The sequence below is a fragment of the Coregonus clupeaformis genome, chromosome 23, assembly GCF_020615455.1.
Source record: "Coregonus clupeaformis isolate EN_2021a chromosome 23, ASM2061545v1, whole genome shotgun sequence".
Taxonomy (NCBI): domain Eukaryota; kingdom Metazoa; phylum Chordata; class Actinopteri; order Salmoniformes; family Salmonidae; genus Coregonus; species Coregonus clupeaformis.
The window spans coordinates 40,552,679-40,574,487 of record NC_059214.1 but is presented as its reverse complement, the minus strand read 5'-3'; the positions used below and the strand labels follow the sequence as shown (position 1 = coordinate 40,574,487).

At 43.5% G+C, this 21,809-nt stretch overlaps 1 protein-coding gene across 5 annotated transcripts in view; it reads left to right on the top strand.

Annotated features, from left to right (window-relative positions):
• Positions 1 to 21,809, top strand: part of LOC121536948 (leucine-rich repeat and calponin homology domain-containing protein 1-like) — a 104,312-nt gene that overhangs the window by 72,911 nt on the left and 9,592 nt on the right. For 2 of the 5 annotated variants that reach the window (XM_041844621.2, XM_041844619.1), the window contains exons 10-16: positions 1,838 to 1,905; positions 2,636 to 2,716; positions 8,458 to 8,535; positions 8,611 to 8,653; positions 10,257 to 10,373; positions 11,783 to 11,852; positions 13,154 to 13,270. In XM_041844621.2, coding sequence (XP_041700555.1) covers positions 1,838 to 1,905; positions 2,636 to 2,716; positions 8,458 to 8,535; positions 8,611 to 8,653; positions 10,257 to 10,373; positions 11,783 to 11,852; positions 13,154 to 13,270 — 574 coding nt within the window. The remainder of the gene's footprint in view (positions 1 to 1,837; positions 1,906 to 2,635; positions 2,717 to 8,457; positions 8,536 to 8,610; positions 8,654 to 10,256; positions 10,374 to 11,782; positions 11,853 to 13,153; positions 13,271 to 21,809) is intronic. The other 3 variants (XM_041844623.2, XM_041844620.1, XM_041844622.1) reach the window with 3 other exon arrangements.

Here is a 21,809-nt window from a genome sequence, read left to right as displayed (position 1 = left end):
TTGCAATTTAGATCATGATATATTGGCATCTCAATAGGACAGTATGGGTGATATCTCAATAGGACAGTATGGATGATATCTCAATAGGACAGTATGGATGATATCTCAGTCATCTCAATAGGACAGTATGGATGATATCTCAGTCATCTCAATAGGACAGTATGGATGATATCTCAGTCATCTCAATAGGACAGTAAATCAAATAAAAAAAATTGTCACATACATGTGTTTAGCAGATGTTATTGCGGGTGTAGCGAAATGCTTGTGCTTCTAGCTCCGACAGTGCAGTAATATCTAACAAGTAATATCTAACAATTTCACAACATATACACATAAATCTAAGTAAGAATATATACATATATGGACGAGCAATGACAGAGCGGCATGGACTAAGATACAGTAGAATATTATAGAATACAGTATATGCATAGGAGATGAGTAATGCAAGATATGTAAACATTATTAAAGTGACTAATGTTCCATTTCTTAAAGTGGCCAGTGATTTCAATAGGCAGTAGCAGCCTCTAATGTGCTAGTGATGGCTATTTAACAGTCTGAAATAGAAGCTGTTTTTCATTCTCTCGGTCCCAGCTTTGATGCACCTGTACTGACCTCGCCTTCTGGATGATAGCGGGGTGAACAGGCAGTGGCTCGGGTGGTTGATGTCCTTTGATCTTTTTGGCCTTCCTGTGACATCGGTGCTGTAGGTGTCCTGGAGGGCGGGTAGTTTGCCCTCTGTAATGCGTTCGGCAGACCACAACACCCACTGGAGAGCCCTGCGGTTGCGGGCGGTGCAGTTGCCGTACCAGGCGATGATACAGCCCGACAGGATGCTCTCAATTGTGCATCTGTAAAATGTTGAGGGTTTTAGGTGCCAAGCCAAATTTCTTCAGCCTCCTGATGTTGAAGAGGCTCTGTTGCGCCTTCTTCACCACACTGTCTGCGTGGGTGGACCATTTTAGTTTGTCAGTGATGTGTACGCCAAGGAACTTGAAGGTTTCCACCTTCTCCACTGCGGTCCCGTCGATGTGGATAGGGGGGTGCACCCTCTGCTGTTTCCTGAAGTCCACGATAATCTCCTTTGTTTTGTTGACGTTGAGTGAGAGGTTATTTTCCTGGCACCACACTCCCAGAGCCCTCACCTCCTCCCTGTAGGCTGTCTCGTCATTGTTGGTAATCAAGCCTACTACTGTTGTGTCGTCTGCAAACTTGATGATTGAGTTGGAGGCGTGCTTGGCCACGCAGTCATAGGTGAACAGGGAGTACAGTATGGATGATATCTCAGTCATCTCAATAGGCCAGTATGGATGATATCTTCAGATTAGGGGCAGGAATTACTCTTGATAACTATTCCCCCTCCCCTGCTGTCCCATGGGCGTGTGACAGTGTGATGTAAACATTGTACATAGCCATAATGACATTTTAAATGTGTCTGTTCCTCTGAAACGTGTGAGTGTAATGTTAACTGTTTATTTTTGGTTTATTTCACTCTTGTTTATGATCTAGTTCACTTGCTTTGGCAATGTAAACATGTTTCCCATGCCAATAAAGCCCATTGAATTGAATTGACAGGGTGGTCTCATCTTCAACCCCATGTGGATTGTGTCAGCAGATCTTTGAGGGAGGGAGGGAGGGAGGGAGGGAGGGAGGGAGAGGGAAGGGGTGGCACACTGGCCTTCTCTCTCACTCACTAGGAAAAAGTATAGTGATGGCAATGTTGAACCGCAACCAATCGCTGGCTGATTCTCTGGATCATGTGACCTGACTGCAGCTGGTGCTGATGTCGTGTGTGTGTAACTCGGGGTGCGTGTGCGTGTGTGTGTTCTTGCTCGTGCAGGGACGGACGGCAGACTACGACGAGCCCCTCAGGATAGAAGAAGACACACACTGGGCCTCAGAACAGACGTGAGTATCCCTCCATCCATCCGTCTTTCATCTCTTCATCCATCCAGTTCTCTCCTTTTCTCCTCCCTCTCTTTTCACTGTAGTGGGTGTGTCTCGGTGTGTCTGTTTCTGTTCCCTCTTTCTTTCTCTCTCTCTCTCTCTCTCTCTCTCTCTCTTTCTCTCTCTTGCTCTCTCTCTTCACTCTTTCTCTAGCTCTTTTTCTTTCTTTCTCTCTCACTCTCTTTCTCTGTGCTATAAGGTGCTGTTTTTCTCTTTATGCTGTATGTGTCCATAGGCAGTAGTACTCTTTGCCCATCTGTATTCAAGTTGATTGATGTACACTGTCAGCACTTTACTGTAGGCTAGAGTAGAAACGTCTTTGGTGTTTTTTAAGAAGCTGTGCACCTCCCAAGTTGTTCTTGGCTCTTCTATACTGTGGTTGCTGTTTTCATAGATGAAAGATAGACCCACGCTGTCAAATGTGGCCCAAAAAGAGGCTTGAAATATGCTCTTTATTTAAACAGACCATCACCATACTATTTTCTTGCCACAGCAAAGCTATGTGTGTTCTGCTACAAACCACATTATGTATTTTGGTTGTGCCTTTGATATCTATACCAGGGCAACATTAGGTTAGCATTTAGATTATTCTTTTCATTAATGTTGTCGTATTCAAAAGCATTTTTTTATTGGTGAAACGTGGTTCTGAATCGTAAACAAGACTACTCACTTCCTGTTTCCTGGCCCATAGGTCAAAGGTTACGGAAGGAACACACATTGCCATGATCAACCAGCTGAAGGAGGCTGTGGAGCTACTACAAGACCCTAACAGGTAGGCACCATTATGATACTGTCACAATGCTGGTTATTACTGTTTATTGCTGCTTATTATACTATTACATCAATCTCACTTCTACTATGATGTTGGCTTTATTTAATACCCATTGTTACCAGCATGTTCAGGATAATTTTCAAGGTGAAATTGGTCATTGAATTTAGGGCAGTGGCGGTCATGACATTTTGTCAGCCGGTAATTGTCATGCAAATGACTGCCGGTCTCACGGTAATTGACCATAATTAACATAAACATGTTTATTATCTCCAGGCTTACATGCATACAAGCTGCTGACGCACGCCTTTGGAACATGTACATTTTAAAAAGTTGAATAAATCAATTTAATATACAGTAGCCTACACCATCACAATACAACTATTATTTATTTACTTGTGATAGGCTTATAAACCTGGCAATGTCTTAGAAATCAAAACATATGGGCTGCATGATGCGGCTCTATATTGATGATTTGGAAAAAGTTGCAAAAAAAGGCATGCGCTCTGATCCTTGCGCTTCCAGAGAGAGACAATTGCATTGCTGCTCATCTTGTGTGGCAAGCAAGTTAGGGAATACCTAGTCAATGGAAGATGGAATTAAAATGGCAGAATTAAAAGTGAAATTAGAAAGACCAAAAGCCAACAGGTAAACTGCTATTTAGGATATAATCTGAATGGAGTTGTTGTTATGTGTAGGCTAACTGTAGGATGTTTAGATGCGCAGTAACGTTATGGCTAGCCTCAATTAGTCTAGGTAGCTGCTTTCTCTCGGTTTGATGCAGTCAAGACAGGTACTATGTAATCGGATGGGATGATAAATAACTAGCAAGAAATTAGTCTAGTGGGAGTTAACAGTGGTTGCGGTCTCTACCTCCGTGCCTGCTCCGCGCCTCCCATGTCTTACACACACATTCACACACACACTGCACGGTCTCCGCTCCCTATAGCCTACAGCTGCTCGCTCTGTGCCTCTCTCTCTCTCTCCCTTTAATCCATGGCTCCGGTTTAATAAAGTAGCAAAACAATTGGCTTTTCTGCTGCTTCCCTCACTCTGATCGGACCGGGTCCATAAGGGGACGGGTCTGGTTGTCCTTTCGGAATGGTTTTTTTAAATGTATTTATGCATATTGGGTCCTGGGCTTTCCTGTGTCCATTTCAGAACAGGACCTCTAACCCCCATCTAGGGCGACCGAGAGTCATCCTGTTCTTTCGACCAATCAATTGGTTGAAATGTTTAAACATATTTTTCCATATATAGACAGACAAAAATCAACTACATATATAAATAATTAAAACACACAAATGACTGAAGAAAAGCCCAATGGTCACACTGTATTAAAAATAAATGACAGCGAGTGCCTGTGTGACTGGCGCACGGTGTCCCTACTGCAGCAAAAAGGGATCACAGCACAGCAAGTGTTTATTGCTCTGTCCGTGCTGAAGCTGCAACATCAATCAAATGTATTTATAAAGCCCTTTTTACATCAGCAGGCGTCACAAGTGCTATACAGAAACCCAGCCTAAAACCCCAAACAGCAAGCAATGCAGATGTAGACGCACGGTGGCTAAGAAAAACTCCCTAGAAAGGCAGGAACCTAGGAAGAAACCTAGAGAGGAACCAGGCTCTGAGGGGTGGCCAGTCCTCTTCTGGCTGTGCCGGGTGGAGATTATAAGAGTACATGGCCATTAAGGCCAGATTGTTCTTCAAGATGTTCAAATGTTCATAGATGACCAGCAGGGTCAAATAATAATCACAGTGGTTGTAGAGGGTGCAACAGGTCAGTACCTCAGGAGAATTACACCAGATATAACAGACTGACCCTAGGCCCCCGGCACATAGACTATTGCAGCGTAGATACTGGAGGCTGAGACGATAACCCCGGACAGGACCTACCAGGCAGGCTATAACCCCACCCACTTTGCCAAAGCACAGCCCCCACACCACTAGAGGGATATCAACAGACCACCAACTTACTACACTGAGACAAGGCTGAGTATAGCCCGCAAAGATCTCCTCCACCACACAAGCCCAAGGGGGCACAAAACCAGACAGGAAGATCACGTCAGTGACTCAACCCACTCAAGTGACGCACCCCTCCTAGGTACGGCATGGAAGAGCACTAGTAAACCAGTGACTCAGCCCCTGTAATAGGGTCAGAGGCAGAGAATCCCAGTGGAGAGAGGGGAGGCGGCTAGGCAGAGACAGCAAGGGCGGTTCATCGCTCCAGTGCTTTGCCGTTCACCTGCGCACACCTGGGCCAGACTACACTCCATCATAGGACCTACTGAAGAGATGAGTCTTCAGTAATGACTCAAAGGTCGAGACAGAGTCTGCGTCTCTCACATGGATAGGCAGACCATTCCATAAAAATGGAGCTCTATAGGAGAAAGCCCTGCCTCCAGCTGTTTGCTTAGAAATTATATGGACAATAAGGAGGCCTGTGTCTTGTGACCGTAGCGTACGTGTAGGTATGTACGGCAGGACCAAATTGGAGAGATGGGTAGGAGCAAGTCCATGTAATGCTTTGTAGGTTAGCAGTAAAACCTTGAAATCAGCCTTGCCTTAACAGGAAGCCAGTGTAGCCATTTAGTTTCTTACTTGTTTCTGACTGAAAAGTTCTGTTACCAAAATCCCTAATTTGTTTATGAAATGCAATCCCTATTCCCTCAACCCTTGCTCTCTTTATGTGAAACATTTAAGCATTGCATGCATGTGACCAATATGGCCTGACCTGTAGCCTATCATACTCACATCAATAAATTGGTTATAACAAACTCCAAACACAGTAATGTCGACAGCAAAATGGATGAGGAGGACGTGAAAAATAAACTTGAAACGGGCGAATGTTTACTGGTTGCTCAGGAGGGAAAGTCAGATCTGTGGAAGACATTTGACTTAGTTGTGGAAACTACTGGAGATCAAGAAAAAAGAGGGTATAGGAGCAAGCGTTGCGTGAGTATTATGTGTGCCAAACAGTTGCTGTTTGGGACACATACTTTTTTTCTGACCATTTGGAATAGTGTAAACAACACTTAATAAATAAGTGTACCAGAGTCTGTTCTAACGAAAAATAAATAAATCTATAAAGCCTTTATTACAGCAGACTGAAAACAGTTGCATTCATTCTTGAATTGCAGTTTATTTATTGTTTAGGCTAATTATTCAAAGCTCCTTTTATTTAATGCTTGATTGCATTTCAAAGCATGAATGTCTCGTATGCTGTGTGATTACAGTAGCCTATATATTGAAATATAGGCCTAAGTAAGTTACGGTATTAAGACTAAACAGGATGTGCTTTTAGGCCTACAGCTCGATGGTGGTTATACAAGGCTACTATACAAAGCCTACTAATGATAACGACATTACTTATTATTATAATGATCATAATAATAATTGTAACAATAACAATAAGAAGGAGATCAAGAAAAATGAGGGTATAGGAGCGAGAGCTGCGTGCATGTTATGTGTGACAAGCTGGTGCTGTCAGATTACAATATTATTTTTCTGCCTGTTTGGAACAGTGTAAACAACACTAAATAAATTAATGTAAAAAAAATTATGTAAAGCCTATATTACAGCATAGCAAAGATTAAAAATGGCAGAATCTGTGAAATTTATTTTTCCGACATTTTGCCTTTGCATGAGGTTTGGCTCACTCAAACAGGCAACATAAGCAAGATCTGTCTTATTTCTGTAGATATATATGGATGATTTATAAAGCCAGGCACATTTAACAGTTAGATTGGGGTTTCCTCTCTCCTCAATTCTCTTAGAAAATTAGGTTAAGGCCAGGGCTGTTTCCTCATCTCTGCTGCTGGTGCCTCCCCCGCATTGTTCTCAATCCCAATATGCTGGTTAACTTTGCAGTTATGCACATAGCAACATAGGGAAAAGCGCCAATTCTACGGCGCACCAAATATTCTTTTTCAGAACCGCGGACAGCGACCGAATCCAACGCGGCAGAAAGCGCATTTGTTATAAAATAATATTATACTGAACAAAAATATAAACGCAACAATTTCAAAGATTTTACTGAGTTACAGTTCATATAAGGAAATTAGTCAATTGAAATAAATTAATTAGGCCCTAATCTATGGATTTCACATGACTGGGCAGCGGTGCAGCCATGGGTGGGCCTTGGAGGGCCCACCCACTTGGCAGCCAGGCCCACCCACTGTGGAGTCAGGCCCAGGCAATCAGAATGATTTTTTTCCTCACAAAAGGGCTTTATTACAGACAGAAATACTCCACAGACATCTGTGGCATTGTGTTGTGTGAAAAAACAAATTTGCACATTTTAAAGTGGCCTTTTTTGTCCCCAGCACAAGGTGCACCAGTGTAATGATTTTACATTTTACATTTTAGTCATTTAGCAGACGCTCTTATCCAGAGCGACTTACAGTTAGTGAGTGCATACATTTTCATGATCATGCTGTTTAATCAGCTTCTTGATATGCCACACCAGTCAGGTGGATGGATTATATTGGCAAAGGAGAAATGCTCACTAACAGGAATGTAAACAAATTTGTGCACAGAATTTGAGAGAATTTGGTTTTTGTGCATATTGAACATTTCAGGGATTTTTTTTATTTCAGCTCATGAAACATGGGACCACCACTTTACATGTTGCGTTTATATTTTTGTTCAGTGTAGATTTATTAGTGTTGCACCATTTATTTTTACATCATATAACCATATCCAATTTCAGTATCACATGTCTTAGTGATGGACTGTGCCATCCCCGTGGCCTCAGCAATGGATTAGTCTACTGAGACAGGCGCGAATCAGACAGGTGTCTTGTGCACCATGAAAAATATTAAAATAAATTGTTACTACTCGACTAAAGAAATCTCGGTCGACCAACAGCCTATCGACCAAATAATCGACTAGTCGACAAAATGGGGTAAGCCCTACTCCATCACCATTTGTTCTCATCATTCAGATTATTCATATTAAATCATGAAGTGTTTAGAGAGTGATTAGAGAGACAATAGAGCGTGGAGTACCAGGCCATTAGCAAGTTTGGTAGGCTACCCATCAGCTCCATTCATTTGTGCAGTTTTGGATGGGACTACCGTGACCAAGGGAGTTTGACTGTGGGGATGACTCGTGACTGCCTCTGGCGGTAATAAAGTCACCGTGACAGCCCTAGACATAATTATCATAATCATTGTTGTCTTCTATATGAAGTACCGTTGGAACGTTGCATTGAAAACTTTGGATTACCGTTATCCCTACTGAGTCAGAGGTTACATTTCTGACAAAAACACGTACATCCCCCAACCTAACAGATGGCTCATTATCATATGCAGATAGAGGCAGTCAAAATCTCCCACACACAGCCCAACGCTAACTCTGTAGAATATATTATCCATCATGTGTCATCTAATCATATTTCAGGTCAATGTTGTGAGGAGTTGTTGGTGAAATGTCCCACTTGGCCATATCAGAATGTTGTAAATGTAGCTACCATTATGTCTTTATTATTTTTTCGGAGCCCAGTCATTGGCACACACACACTGTACTGCATGCTGCTCCCTCCTGCTCTGCAACATGTATATGGTAGCAGACATGGTACATTTGGCTGTCTTCCTTGGTTCTGTGAACATATAGTTCAGTACAGGGACTGGAATTACTCTGGGGCTGGCTCAGTGGAGGTGAAAGAGACTCATTGGGCATTGAGCTGTAAATGTTGTGGGGATCTGTGTAGTTGCTTGACGCTACTCTCTCTCTGCTCTCAGAGTGAATATGGAAACAGAGGACCTGTCTGGAATTCAGCTCTACCCTGTTGAGATGGTCATGGTGGAGGACTCTATCAAGTAAGACTGTGTGTGTGTGTGTGTGTGTGTGTGTGTGCGAGTTTGTGCATCTTACACTCTCGTCTCTCACTACAGTGGCCAAGACAGTGACGGCGGTGACGGACAAACCACACCCAAGGTGAGACCTCTTTCCTATGAGAATCACATATGTGGTTTTACTGCATAATGTACACACCTACGAGCACCCTTTGAGCACCTATATTGTATGAACTCTGACTATGACCGTTGTGTGAATATGTGTATCATCTGTATGTGCAGTGAAAGTGTGTGTGTGACGGTGTCAAACTGTAAAATATATCAGTAGCATCTGTGTTAGAGACTAAGACCCCTCTCCTGGGTTAGTGTGTGTTTAGTTTCCCTTCCTGAGCAAGCAGCCCTGCCCTTTTTCCTCCGCTGATGTAATTTCCTGTCTTCTATAATATAGCTCTGGTAGTTGAATATTGTTAAGATGACTTGTTTGTAGTATAATGTATTTGAGCTGTGGTGAATGTTTGTTTTTCGAGCTGTATTAGATTGTAAGCTTGTCTCCTTTGTAGAGAATAAGGATTTCTGGAAGTAAAGCTTGAATTGCTGAGGTAGATGTACACTACATTACCAAAAGTACGTGGACACCAGCTCGTCGGAATATCTCATTCCAAAGTCGGACACTGATGTTGGGCGATTAGGCCTGGCTCGCAGTCGGCATTCCAATTCATCCCAAAGGTGTTCGATGGGGTTGAGGTCAGGGCTCTGTGCAGGCCAGTCAAGTTCTTCCACACTGATCTCAACAAACCATTTCTGTATGGACCTCGCTTTGTGCACGGGGGGCATCGTCATGCTGAAAAAGGAAAGGGCCTTCCCCAAACTGTTGCCACAAAGTTGGAAGCACAAAATCGTCTCGAATGTAATTGTATGCTGCAGCGTTAAGATTTCCCTTAACTGGAACTAAGGGGCCTAGCCCAAACCATGAAAAACAGCCCCAGACCATTATTCCTCCTCCACCAAACTTTACAGTTGGCACTATGCATTGGGGCAGGTAGCGTTCTCCTGGCATCCGTCAAACCCAGATTTGTCCGTCTGACTACCAGATGGTGAAACGTGATTCATCACTCCAGAGAACGCGTTTCCACTGCTCCAGAGTCCAATGACGGCAAGCTTTACACCATTCCAGCCGACGATTGGCATTGTGCATGGTAATCTTAGGCTTGTTTATGGCCGCTCGGCCATGGAAACCCATTTCATGAAGCTCCAGACGAACAGTTCTTGTGCTGACGTTGCTTCCAGAGGCAGTTTGGAACTCGGTAGTCAGTGTTGCAACCGAGGACAGACGATTTCTACGCGCTTCAGCGCTCAGCGGTCCCGTTCTGTGAGCTTGTGTGGCCTACCACTTCGCGGCTGAGCCGTTGTTGCACCTAGATGTTTCCACTTCACAATAACAGCTGACCGGGGCAGCTCTAGCAGGGCAGAAATTTGACGAACTGACTTGTTGGAAAGGTGGCCTCCTATGACGGTGCCACATTTAAACTCACTGAGCTCTTCAGCACGGGTCATTCTACCGCCAATGTTTTTCTATGGAGATTGCATGGCTGTGTGCTTGATTTTATACACCTGTCAGCAACAGGTGTGGCTGAAATGGCTGAATCCACTAATTTGAAGGGGTGTCCACATACTTTTGTGTGTGTATATATAGTGTACTAAGTAGATGTACAAATAAGTTCCACCGGTTGGTATGTTCTATCTAGTGGGACATTCCCGATGGAGGCTTTGAGTTCCAGAAGAAACGAGAGTTGATTCTAGAGAGGGCCAGGCTGGAGGCCCAGCTTGCATGCCAACAATATGAGAGACATATGTCCAACCAGGTAAACTTAGTAACAAGCCATGGATGGCCACGCCCCTCAGGCTTACCTGCCAATCCCTGCCTCTGACTTCCCTCATCTAGTGTCTGTGTGTTGTGTATTGTGTGTGTGTGTGTGTGTGTGGTCACTTCATGCTCTTAACCACTGGTCCCAAGTCAGTTTTTGTGTGAAGTGTTACATAGTTCAGACAAGGGCTACGGTAGAGGTAGCTGATCCTAGAAATGTGGTTAAGGGCATTAGAGGGCAAATCCTAACTCAAGATCTGTGCGTAACTTGAGTTTTCTCAAAAACCTGCCATTGACTTCAGTGCAAGATTGCGTGAACGTTTACTTGGATCTCAATTTAGGATTCAGCCTCGTGACCAGTAGGTGTGTTTGCTGGTGTGACCTCTATCCTGTTACCTAGTCAACTCATTACCTTTTAGACCCCTGTGTCAGTCTGCTGTTTTGAATGTCTGTAACTTTGATCTTACCTTTGTTTACCCTTCTAGAGGTAGATGAAGGGAATTATTTGAGGCAGGTGCTTGTGTGTAGTGTTGGTATTTTTGTTGTGTCTGTGTGAGATTTAGTTGTATGTAGCATGGCGCTATAGTTCATAGTGTGTGAAGTTGACCAATAGTTTACAAACATGAGGATTTGACCCCACCCCAGTCTAGGTCAATACCATGGTAACTGTTGCCCAGATACAATCTCTGGCTAGTGATTGGTCCTATCCTTCGGAGCAAGACCGAGATTGGCTCACACACTTTAAAGGCCTAAACAAATGCTTTTGAACTTAAAAGTTGGTTTAATGTCTTTAGAAATCTTTAGCTGGAGGGTTGACAACCCTGTAGTTGAAACAAAACAGGACCAAGGAAGGAGGAACAACAACATAACACATAACAAGGAGAACAAGACTTCATTGTCTGTCGATTCTTTAAAAAATCTTCAACAATGCTCTAGCTTTGTCACACACACAAAGAGCGACAGGGCCCACTATTGGGGACAGAGCACACAGCCATCACTGACCACATGAAGAGAGCACTGTCACCACATAGCGACAGCCTGTCCAATACAAGCTACATGGTCGTCGCAACAGTTACCTCAGCACAATCAACTAATTAGAGTTGAAGCAATATTGATATTACCTGGGTGAGGGTCAGAGAAAGGGACAGGGTGAGATGTGCTCTAGTTAAGCCAGCTCAGAGGTCATCTTTAGTGTTACATAGTATAGGACGCTAAGCTCCAGTCAAAATCCTGCACACATGTGCATCATACACACACAGAGGTCACAAACATATACACATTCAACACCAGCTGTCTTGTCCCCAATTGCCCATATAGACCTTGATAATGTGTATGTATTATGCAAGTGTACTCTCAGGATAAGAGGGTCCCTAACTTTTGTTTGTACTCCCATGGACTCTCTACCAGGGAGAAGACCGAGTTCCAGGCAGCAGTCCCACGTTTACCATCCCTGCCTTTGGGCTGAAGCCTCGCTCAGGTGAGTGCAGGCTGGGCATGGCACAGTATGGGGGGTGGGTAGAGGACTGGATGGATGGGTGGGTGATGGGATGGGCACATCTCTATACCTATCACAGTCCATAATTACATGATACTACTGTCTACAGTCCCTGATAGGGTCCATCCGTAAATCCATCCTTTCACTCCAACATAAAGACATGGATGCCCTCAATCCCCTCTGCTCTGCTTCTCCCCCAAACCCCATATCCTCCCACACCCCGATCCTACTTTTATGGGGTTATAAGATTATCCCAAAGTAAGAAAGATGTGGGCAGTTCCTCCAATTGTCACGAGTCAATCGCCCCCCAACTTGTTCACCTCAGACTATAACTTCTGAGGCATACAATATCTCATAACACCCTCTGTGCTCAAGTCCCCTAAAACAGCAGCAGTTGGGTCATGCTGTAGAGGCTACCAGCCCTGTCCTGACTAACATGCAATGCTCCCACAATGTTTCTGTCATGCTGTGTGAACAATATGGAAAAAGTGATGTGTGTTTGCTGAGAAGAGTGGATGTGAGTACTCTGCACCCAAACCCAAAGTGTGGCTATGGAGGAAGACGCATACCAAGTGTCATTCTTCTTTTAGCTAACTAACTGGAGGACTGGTTAGCTACCTCCCATGGAACAGAGCAGATCCACAGATTCTGAGTTGAGAAAAAAAATCCTTTACAAATCCTCTGTACCTGTCTGGTACTCTTCATGGTCAGATGGCTTTGGGTGCAGGTTCACTGAAACAACTCTAGCATCTGATATTTGCTGCTTGTAGAAATAGAGCTAGCATCCATCCATCCAGCTAGTTGCTACGTACAGTAGGCTACTACTGTAGTGTGTGAAATTTAGCTTTAGGCTACCTGCTACCATTAACAGCATGTCATTGAATCTGTATTGTGAAATGGCACTAATATTGATTTATTTTCTTCTATGTATTTTTTATTTTTATGGCATCTCTTTCACATCTCCTTTGTTTCTTCCTTTCCTCCCCCTCTCCTTTACTCCCTTTCTATCTTTTCACCGACTGCTGCATGACCTCTTACACCAATTCTCACTCCAATCACATCCCTTTATCTAACCCAACCTGTCTTTGCATGCGATTATCAACTGCTGCTGCCTGTTTCGTTCCCTTGTCTTTTAAAATTCAAACCGTTTTTTTCCGGAACTTTCTCTGGTGTCTCGGGGGGTGGGTGTGGTTTCGGGTTTTGGAATGGATCTGTCTTCTACTTGGCCTCTCCCCCTGTACCTTGCCCCACCCTGCCCTTCGACCCTCCCCCTCTTCCTCTAGCCCCCGCCTCACTGCCCTGCTCGCCCCCGCCCTGTCTCCGCCCCCTCCTCACACAGGCCCTGTCCGTCGATAGAGACACTCCCCCTAGACCAGTCGATGGAGGCATGCACAGCAGTGGTAGGTCACTCCTCCCAACTAATTGGCCAATCGGAGGCCTCGAAACCAAACACAGCTAGACACAGTCTCAGATGTTTGCAAACTATTTGCATTTGTGTGACGCGTTCCTGTTTCTCTCTCTCTCTCCTTCTCTCACTGTTTCCTTTTTCTATATTTCCACCTGTAACTCTTTCTATCTATTACACTCTCTGTGATCTCTCATCTTCTCTCTATCCCTCGTTCCAAGTGTGTGTGATGAAAGTGTGCACGGTACTTTTGTGGTCACATGTGTGCCTTGGACCACATGTTTGGGGTGTTTTCGATTACTCCGCTCCCTGACGTATGTGTGTGTGTGTGACGGAGCAGAACTCTGAAGCCCAGAGGATCAAAGGAGAGCCTCCACACTTCACACACTCCTCCTCTTCCTTCATCTTTCCATCCCACCATCTGTTCTCATGTTGGCGAGTGTGTTGTGGTCATGGTGGTGTGTGTTATGGTGGTGGTGGTGGCACATGGTAAAAGTTAAACCTTGTGTCTGTACGTCACTGCATCAATGTGGTTGAAGACATTGGAAGGGGGTCTGCTATACAGAAGCTAGTTCCAAGACCACCCAACAACACACACCCACATAGACACTGTCTGATGCACATACACATTTATACACACAGATGTGTGTGTTTCTGTGTTTGAGTATTTTGTCTAGTGCTGGACATTACCATATTCTGTCTGACAGAGAGAACGTGTTAATTCCTCCTGCAGTCATTATCAGACAGTATGTTCACTCCCAGTACAACCACAGTCCAGATCTGGCAACACACATAGACGCCTCCATTAAGTCCCCTTTGATACGGGCTCTGCCTAACAGTGCATTATAGCCTTTGGAAAAACCCATTAAACACAGACACAGGATCTTTCATGCCAGGGCTGATATTGGTGGGAAAGCAGGCTGGGATATCTGATGTCATGCACACACTTACACTCACTCACTCAGCCCAGTACGTACGTACGGACGGAGTATCGTGCTGTTCCTCTCCCCTGGCTTCCTTTCTATAGCTCATGGTATTTATAGTTTTATATTTTAACTGTTAGATAATGGTCGTCCCATATAGATTGCAAAATAGTTGGGAAGAGATTTTTGACGTACAAATTCCATGGCATAGTGTTTATGAACTGATACGCAAAACGACGCCGGATTCAAAACTTAGAATTTTTCAATTTAAATTATTATATACAATTCTTGCTACCAATATAATGTTATTTGTATGGGGGATACAATCTTCCCAGCTCTGCAGATTTGGCTGTGAAGAGACAGAATCATTAGAAAATTTGTTTTGGTACTGTCCATTTACAGCTTGTTTCTAGGACACAGGTCCAGGAATGGCTGAAGGATTGCAATATTTGCATGGAGCTGACCCTGCAGATAGCACTACTGGGTGATCTGAAAAGTCATAGTCAATCGATCAATGATATAATAATACTTTTAGCAAAGATGTTTATTTTCAATTCACAAACTGTAGAAACAATGAGAATAGAAAGGTTCAGAAATTTGAAAAATATATGGCAAATAGAAATCCAATATGGATGGTTACGAGATAGATGGGAGTTGTTGAATGGAGCTGAAGGATGGGACTAATAACAACAACTAATAACAGCAAGATAACTAGTGTAAGACATGCTGTGTCCATAATAAGTATATAGGTTATATATTGTGAGCTTTTGTGAAAGAGCACAGTTAGAAAGATATGGCATATAGAAGCATACCAGATGGACATCATGAAAATGATCGGAGGAAGTTCAGGAGTAAAAACAAACAAAATATAATTAGTGACTGTGTCCATAAAATGTATATAGTATGTATAAGCATGAAGTAGAGGCCTAAGCGTTGTTGTTCACTAGTTTACTCCAATTAGGAAGGGGATGATGGGGTTGGAAAGTAATAAAGGGATATATATTTTTAAAGGATATGTATGTATGTATATATGTGTATGTATGTGTATATGTATATATACAGTGAGGGAAAAAAGTATTTGATCCCCTGCTGATTTTGAACGTTTGCCCACTGACAAAGACATGATCAGTCTATAATTTTAATGGTAGGTTTATTTGAACAGTGAGAGACAGAATAACAACAAAAAAATACAGAAAAACACATGTCAAAAATGTTATAAATTGATTTGCATTTTAATGAGGGAAATAAGTATTTGACCCCCTCTCAATCAGAAAGATTTCTGGCTCCCAGGTGTCTTTTATACAGGTAAAGAGCTGAGATTAGGAGCACACTCTTAAAAGGAGTGCTCCTAATCTCAGTTTGTTACCTGTATAAAATACACCTGTCCACAGAAGCAATCAATCAATCAGATTCCAAACTCTCCACCATGGCCAAGACCAAAGAGCTCTCCAAGGATGTCAGGGACAAGATTGTAGACCTACACAAGGCTGGAATGGGCTACAATACCATCGCCAAGCAGCTTGTTGAGAAGGTGACAACAGTTGGTGCGATTATTCGCAAATGGAAGAAACACAAAACACTGTCAATCTCCCTCGGCCTGGGGCTCCATGCAAGCTCTCACCTCGTGGAGTTGCAATGATAAAATACATATGGGGGATTGGAAGTGATGCAGACAATTACATTGACGGAAGTTACAATCTATCTGCAATATTAAAGCTGATCAACCACCTACATTTTTTTTATATATTCCCCTTTGATACGGGCTCTGCCTAACAGTGCTTTATAGCCTTTGGAAAAACCCATTAAACACAGACACAGGATCTTTCATGCCAGGGCTGGGATATCTGATGTCATGCACACACTTCCACTCACTCACTCAGCCCAGTACGTACGTACGTACGGACGGAGTATCGTGCTGTTCCTCTCCCCTGGCTTCCTTTCTATAGCTCATGGTATTTATGGTTTTATATTTTAACTGTTAGATAATGGTCTCACTGGGGATATCCCACTTCCATCAGGAGGGAAACAGAAAGCTGCCGACAGCCATTTCCCCCCCAGGGTGACTTATGTTACATGAATGTTCAACATTGTTCAAAGGGTGCGCTTTTATGATATCAGCATGGATTCAAAGTCAATATTAAGTTTTTATCACTCTCCCGTTGCTAATGATAATAGTTCAATAGGTAGATTATAATAACAAAGACATTCAGAAAGAATGCCCCAAAGAAAGAAAATAGGGGTGTTGAAAGGAGCAGTAATGTTGGACAATCTGTCATATGGAATTCCCTAGTAGTGAGAACAGTGGTGATAGCTTTGTTTTTCAATGAAGATATAACTAGTCACGCCTCAGGGAGGTGACATCACCAGTAACCAATAGGTGAGATCACGAGTGGCTGACCTCATTAACAGCCAATGAGCTCTCAGTCTAAGGGCACAATTCCAAGTGTGTCTAGGGCAGGTATCTCCAACCCTGTTCCTGGAGACCTACCGTCCTGTAGGTTTTCACACCAACCCTAATCTAGCACACCTGATTCTAATAATTAGCTGGTTGAAAAGATTAATCAGGTTAGTTACAACTGGGGTTGGTGCGAAAACCTACAGGAGAGTAGCTCTCCAGGAACAGGCTTGGAGAGCCCTGGTCTAGGGTCACACCATCACCAGTCGTTGGTAACGCAGTTACACAGCCTGTTTGTGTGTGGATGCCTGAGGGCTGAACGAGGAAGCAGAATGACTGTACTGATACTGAATGACCCTGTGGTGCAGTAGCTTTTATTGACCTTTGAACTCGTAAACAACACCAGCTGTTGACAGTTTTAATTTCCGTGGGTCGGTGATGTCACACAGTAGCAGCCCTGACTAGAGAGGAACCAGGATTTTAGACTTCCTCTCTGATACAGGATTTCCTTCTGGGGTAGAACGCCACTGGGCTGCCATTAGACAGTGTAAAATTGGGTTTGTTGTTGAAAGCAGGGCACACAAGTATTCCTCTTTCCGTCTCGCTTGCTCTCTCTCTGACTCCCTCACCACTCAGTGTGTGCCCTCAGAGACCCTATCTGTGTCTATTACTCTGGAACAAATGAACGCCATGTATTACACACACACTATATTTACAGTGGGGAGAACAAGTATTTGATACACTGCCAATTTTGCAGGTTTTCCTACTTACAAAGCATGTAGAGGTCTTTAATTTTTATCATAGGTACACTTCAACTGTGAGAGACGGAATCTAAAACAAAAATCCAGAAAATCACATTGTATGATTTTAAAGTAATTAATTTGCATTTTATTGCATGACATAAGTATTTGATACATCAGAAAAGCAGAACATAATATTTGGTACAGAAACCTTTGTTTGCAATTACAAAAATCATACGTTTCCTGTAGGTCTTGACCAGGTTTGCACACACTGCAGCAGGGATTTTGGCCCACTCCTCCATACCTTCTCCAGATCCTTCAGGGTTCGGGGCTGTCGCTGGGCAATACAGACTTTCAGCTCCCTCCAAAGATTTTCTATTGGGTTCAGGTCTGGAGACTGGCTAGGCCACTCCAGGACCTTGAGATGCTTCTTACGGAGCCACTCCTTAGTTGCCCTGGCTGTGTGTTTCGGGTCGTTGTCATGCTGGAAGACCCAGCCACGACCCATTTTCAATGCTCTTACTGAGGGAAGGAGGTTGTTGGCCAAGATCTCGCGATACATGGCCCCATCCATCCTCCCCTCAATACGGTGCAGTCGTCCTGTCCCCTTTGCAGTAAAGCAACCCCAAAGAATGATGTTTCCACCTCCATGCTTCACGGTTGGGATGGTGTTCTTGGGGTTGTACTCATCCTTCTTCTTCCTCCAAACACGGCAAGTGGAGTTTAGACCAAAAAGCTCTATTTTTGTCTCATCAGACCACATGACCTTCTCCCATTCCTCCTCTGGATCATCCAGATGGTCATTGGCAAACTTCAGACGGGCCTGGACATGCGCTGGCTTGAGCAGGGGGACCTTGCGTGCGCTGTAGGATTTTAATCCATGACGGCGTAGTGTGTTACTAATGGTTTTCTTTGAGACTGTGGTCCCAGCTCTCTTCAGGTCATTGACCAGGTCCAGCTGTGTAGTTCTGGGCTGATCCCTCACATTCCTCATGATCATTGATGCCCCACGAGGTGAGATCTTGCATGGAGCCCCAGACCGAGGGTGATTGACCGTCATCTTGAACTTCTTCCATTCTGCCATGTCATGCAATAAAATGCAAATTAATTACTTAAAAATCATACAATGTGATTTTCTGGATTTTTGTTTTAGATTCCGTCTCTCACAGTTGAAGTGTACCTATGATAAAAATGACAGACCTCTACATGCTTTGTAAGTAGGAAAACCTGCAAAATCGGCAGTGTATCAAATACTTGTTTTCCCCACTGTACAAAGGTATGTGGACACCCCTTCAAATTGATGGACTCTGCTATTTCAGCCACACCCGTTGCTGATAGGTCTAAAATCGAGCACACAGCCATCTCCATAGACAAACATTGGCAGTAGAATGGCCTTACTGAAGAGCTCAGTGACTTTCAACGTGGCATCGTCATAGGATGCCACCTTTCCAACAAGTCAGTTCGTCAAATTTCTGCCCTGCTAGAGCTGCCCAGATCAACTGTAAGTGCTGTTATTGTAAAGTGGAAACGTCTAGGAGCAACAATAGCTCAGCCGCGAAGTGTTGGGCCACACAAGCTCACAGAACGGGACCGCCGAGTGCTGAAGCGCGTAGTGCGTAAAAATGGTCTGTCCTCGGTTGCAACACTCACTACAGAGTTCCAACTGCCTCTGTAAGCAACGTCAGCACAATAACTGTTCGCCGAGCAGCCGCACACAAGCCTAAGATCACCATGCGCAATGCTAAGCGTCGGCTGGAGTGGTGTAAAGCTAGCTGCCATTGGACTCTGGAGCAGTGGAAACAAAGGAAATGTGAAAGGAATGCCATGGAAACACACTTCACCATCTGGACGAATCTGGATTTGGCAGATGCTAGGAGAATGCTACCTGCCCCAATGCATAGTGCCAACTGTAAAGTTTGGTGGAGGAGGAATAATGGTCTGGGGCTGTTTTTCATGGTTCGGGCTAGGCCCCTTAGTTCCAGTGAAGGGAAATCTTAACACTACAGCATACAATGACATTCTAGACGATTCTGTGCTTCCAACTTTGTGGCAATAGTTTGGGAAAGGCCCTTTCCTGTTTCAGCATGACAATGCCCCTTTGCACAAAGCGAGGTCCATACAGAAATGGTTTGTCGAGATTGGTGTGGAACAATTTGACTGGCCTGCACAGAGCCCTGACCTCAACCCCTTCGAACACCTTTGACATGAATTGGAACGCCGACTGCGAGCCATGCCTAGTCGCCCAACATGAGTGCCCGACCTCACTAATGCTCTTGTGGATGAATGGAAGCAAGTCCCCGCAGCAATGTTCCAACATCTAGTGGAAAGCCTTTCCAGAAGAGTGGAGGCTGTTATAGCAGCAAAGGGGGGACCAACTTTATATTAATGCCCATGATTTTGGAATGAGATGTTCGATGAGCAGGTGTCCGCATACTTTTGGTCATGTAGTGTGTGTGTGTATGTAATATAAATATATATATATATATATATATATATACTCATTTTTTTTACTCCAAATACAAACTTACACAGTGCTGCTTGAAAGTATGTGAACCACTTGTTCAATTACAGATTTGTTCAGTTTTTACCATGCAATCTTCATTTAATCAGAACCAGTCTTTTTGATCTGACATAACAGGTTTATTCTTACCTATACCATATGTTGGTGTAGAGGAAATCATGCGTGTAGTAGAAAAACAAAATTAAAAAGGAATTAGGGCAGGTGCAAAAATAAGTGAACCTCAAGTTGCATTGGTTAAATCAAGTAGGTAAGTAGAATCAGGTGGGTAAATAATTAGCTACCAAATGAACCAATCAAAGGAGAGATCGTTAGGAAAGAGTTTGGGCGGGACTCTGATAAATAGAGATAAGAAACCAGGTCAGTTTGGTGTTACCCATCCAGGTGAATGCAAGGCACACCATGCCGAGAGGAAAGGATATCTCAGAGGACATCAGGACGAGGGTAGTGAGAGCACATCAGTCTGGAGAAGGCTATAAAATCATCTCAAAAGTATTTGAGCTCCATCAGTCCACTGTGAGGCAAATAATTTACAAATGGAGAGCATTTAACATGACAGCAACTCGGCCTAGAAGTGGACGCCCTTCCAAAATATCCCCAAGAGCCACAAGAACAATAATAAATCAGGTAAAAGCCAACCCAAACATAACATCTAGAGATTTGCAGACCTCCCTTGCTACATCTCAGGTAACTGTGCATGCTTCAACAATAAGAACACTGAATCGAAATGCCGTTCATCAGAGGGTTGCTAGGAAGAAGACCTCTGCTGTCAAAAAAGAACCAAACTGCCTGTCTTAACTTTGCCAGAGACCACCTGGACAGGTGTCCGTTCTCTGGACCGATGAGTCCAAAATTGACCTTTTTGGTCACAATCAACACCGCTATGTTTGGCGAAAACCCAACACTGCCTACCACCAAAATAACCTTATCCCAACAGTCAAGCATGGTGGTGGGAATGTCAAGATCTGGTGCTGCTTTTCCTCCTCTGGACCTGGACGACTCCACATCATTAAGGGAACCATGAATTCTGAGGTACACCAGGAGATTCTTTAACAGAATGTCAGGCCATCAGTCAAGTTGCTAAAGCTGGGCCGAAAATGCGTCTTCCAACAAGACAACGACCCAAAGCATTCAAGCAAATCTACCAAAGAATGGCTCAGGAGAAAGAAGATTTGTGTTTTGGATTGGCCAAGTCAAAGTCCTGACCTAAATTCAATCGAGATGCTGTGGCAGGATCTGAAGCGGGCAGTTCATGCCAGACACCCCTCAAAGTTCTGTAAGGAGTGGACAAAATTCCCTCAAAACAGATGTCAGAGACTGATTACTGGCTATAGGAGACGTTTAGTCCACGTTATCACTGCTAATGGAGGTACAAGCTATTGACTGAAGGGGTTCACATATTTTTGCACACATCAAATCTGAGTTTCTGTTAAATAAACCACTTTTGTTAAATAAATCATATTTTTGTTTCTGTCATTTACTTGGAATATTTGTATTATGAATTGGGGTTTAGATAATGATTTTATGTTTATTTTAATATTTTATAGCAAAATAATGACCAGCCCTGTAGGGTTCACATACTTTCAAGCAGCACTGTACATAGAACAACAACTTAAAGACGCACTACATCTCATCTGCCCAGACACGCATGCTCACACCCCCATCCCTAGTGCCTGCACTATTGTTTGCCACTTGGCCATACATTGTACCAAATAGTTTCTCGGTCACCCATGCCATTTCTATATTTAAATAATAAATCATTTGATTTTTCCATTGTATCAATGATGGCGGATTAATTGATTTCCAAGTTTTTAGTATACATTTTTTCAAGATGAGAAGAGAATCGTCCAGCCCATTGGGTATCTCCCTACACCCCCATATGCCATGTCTTGAAATATGCAGACAGACGGATTAAAAGTAAGTTTACATTGTAATACTTCTGACAGCCAACTTTCTAG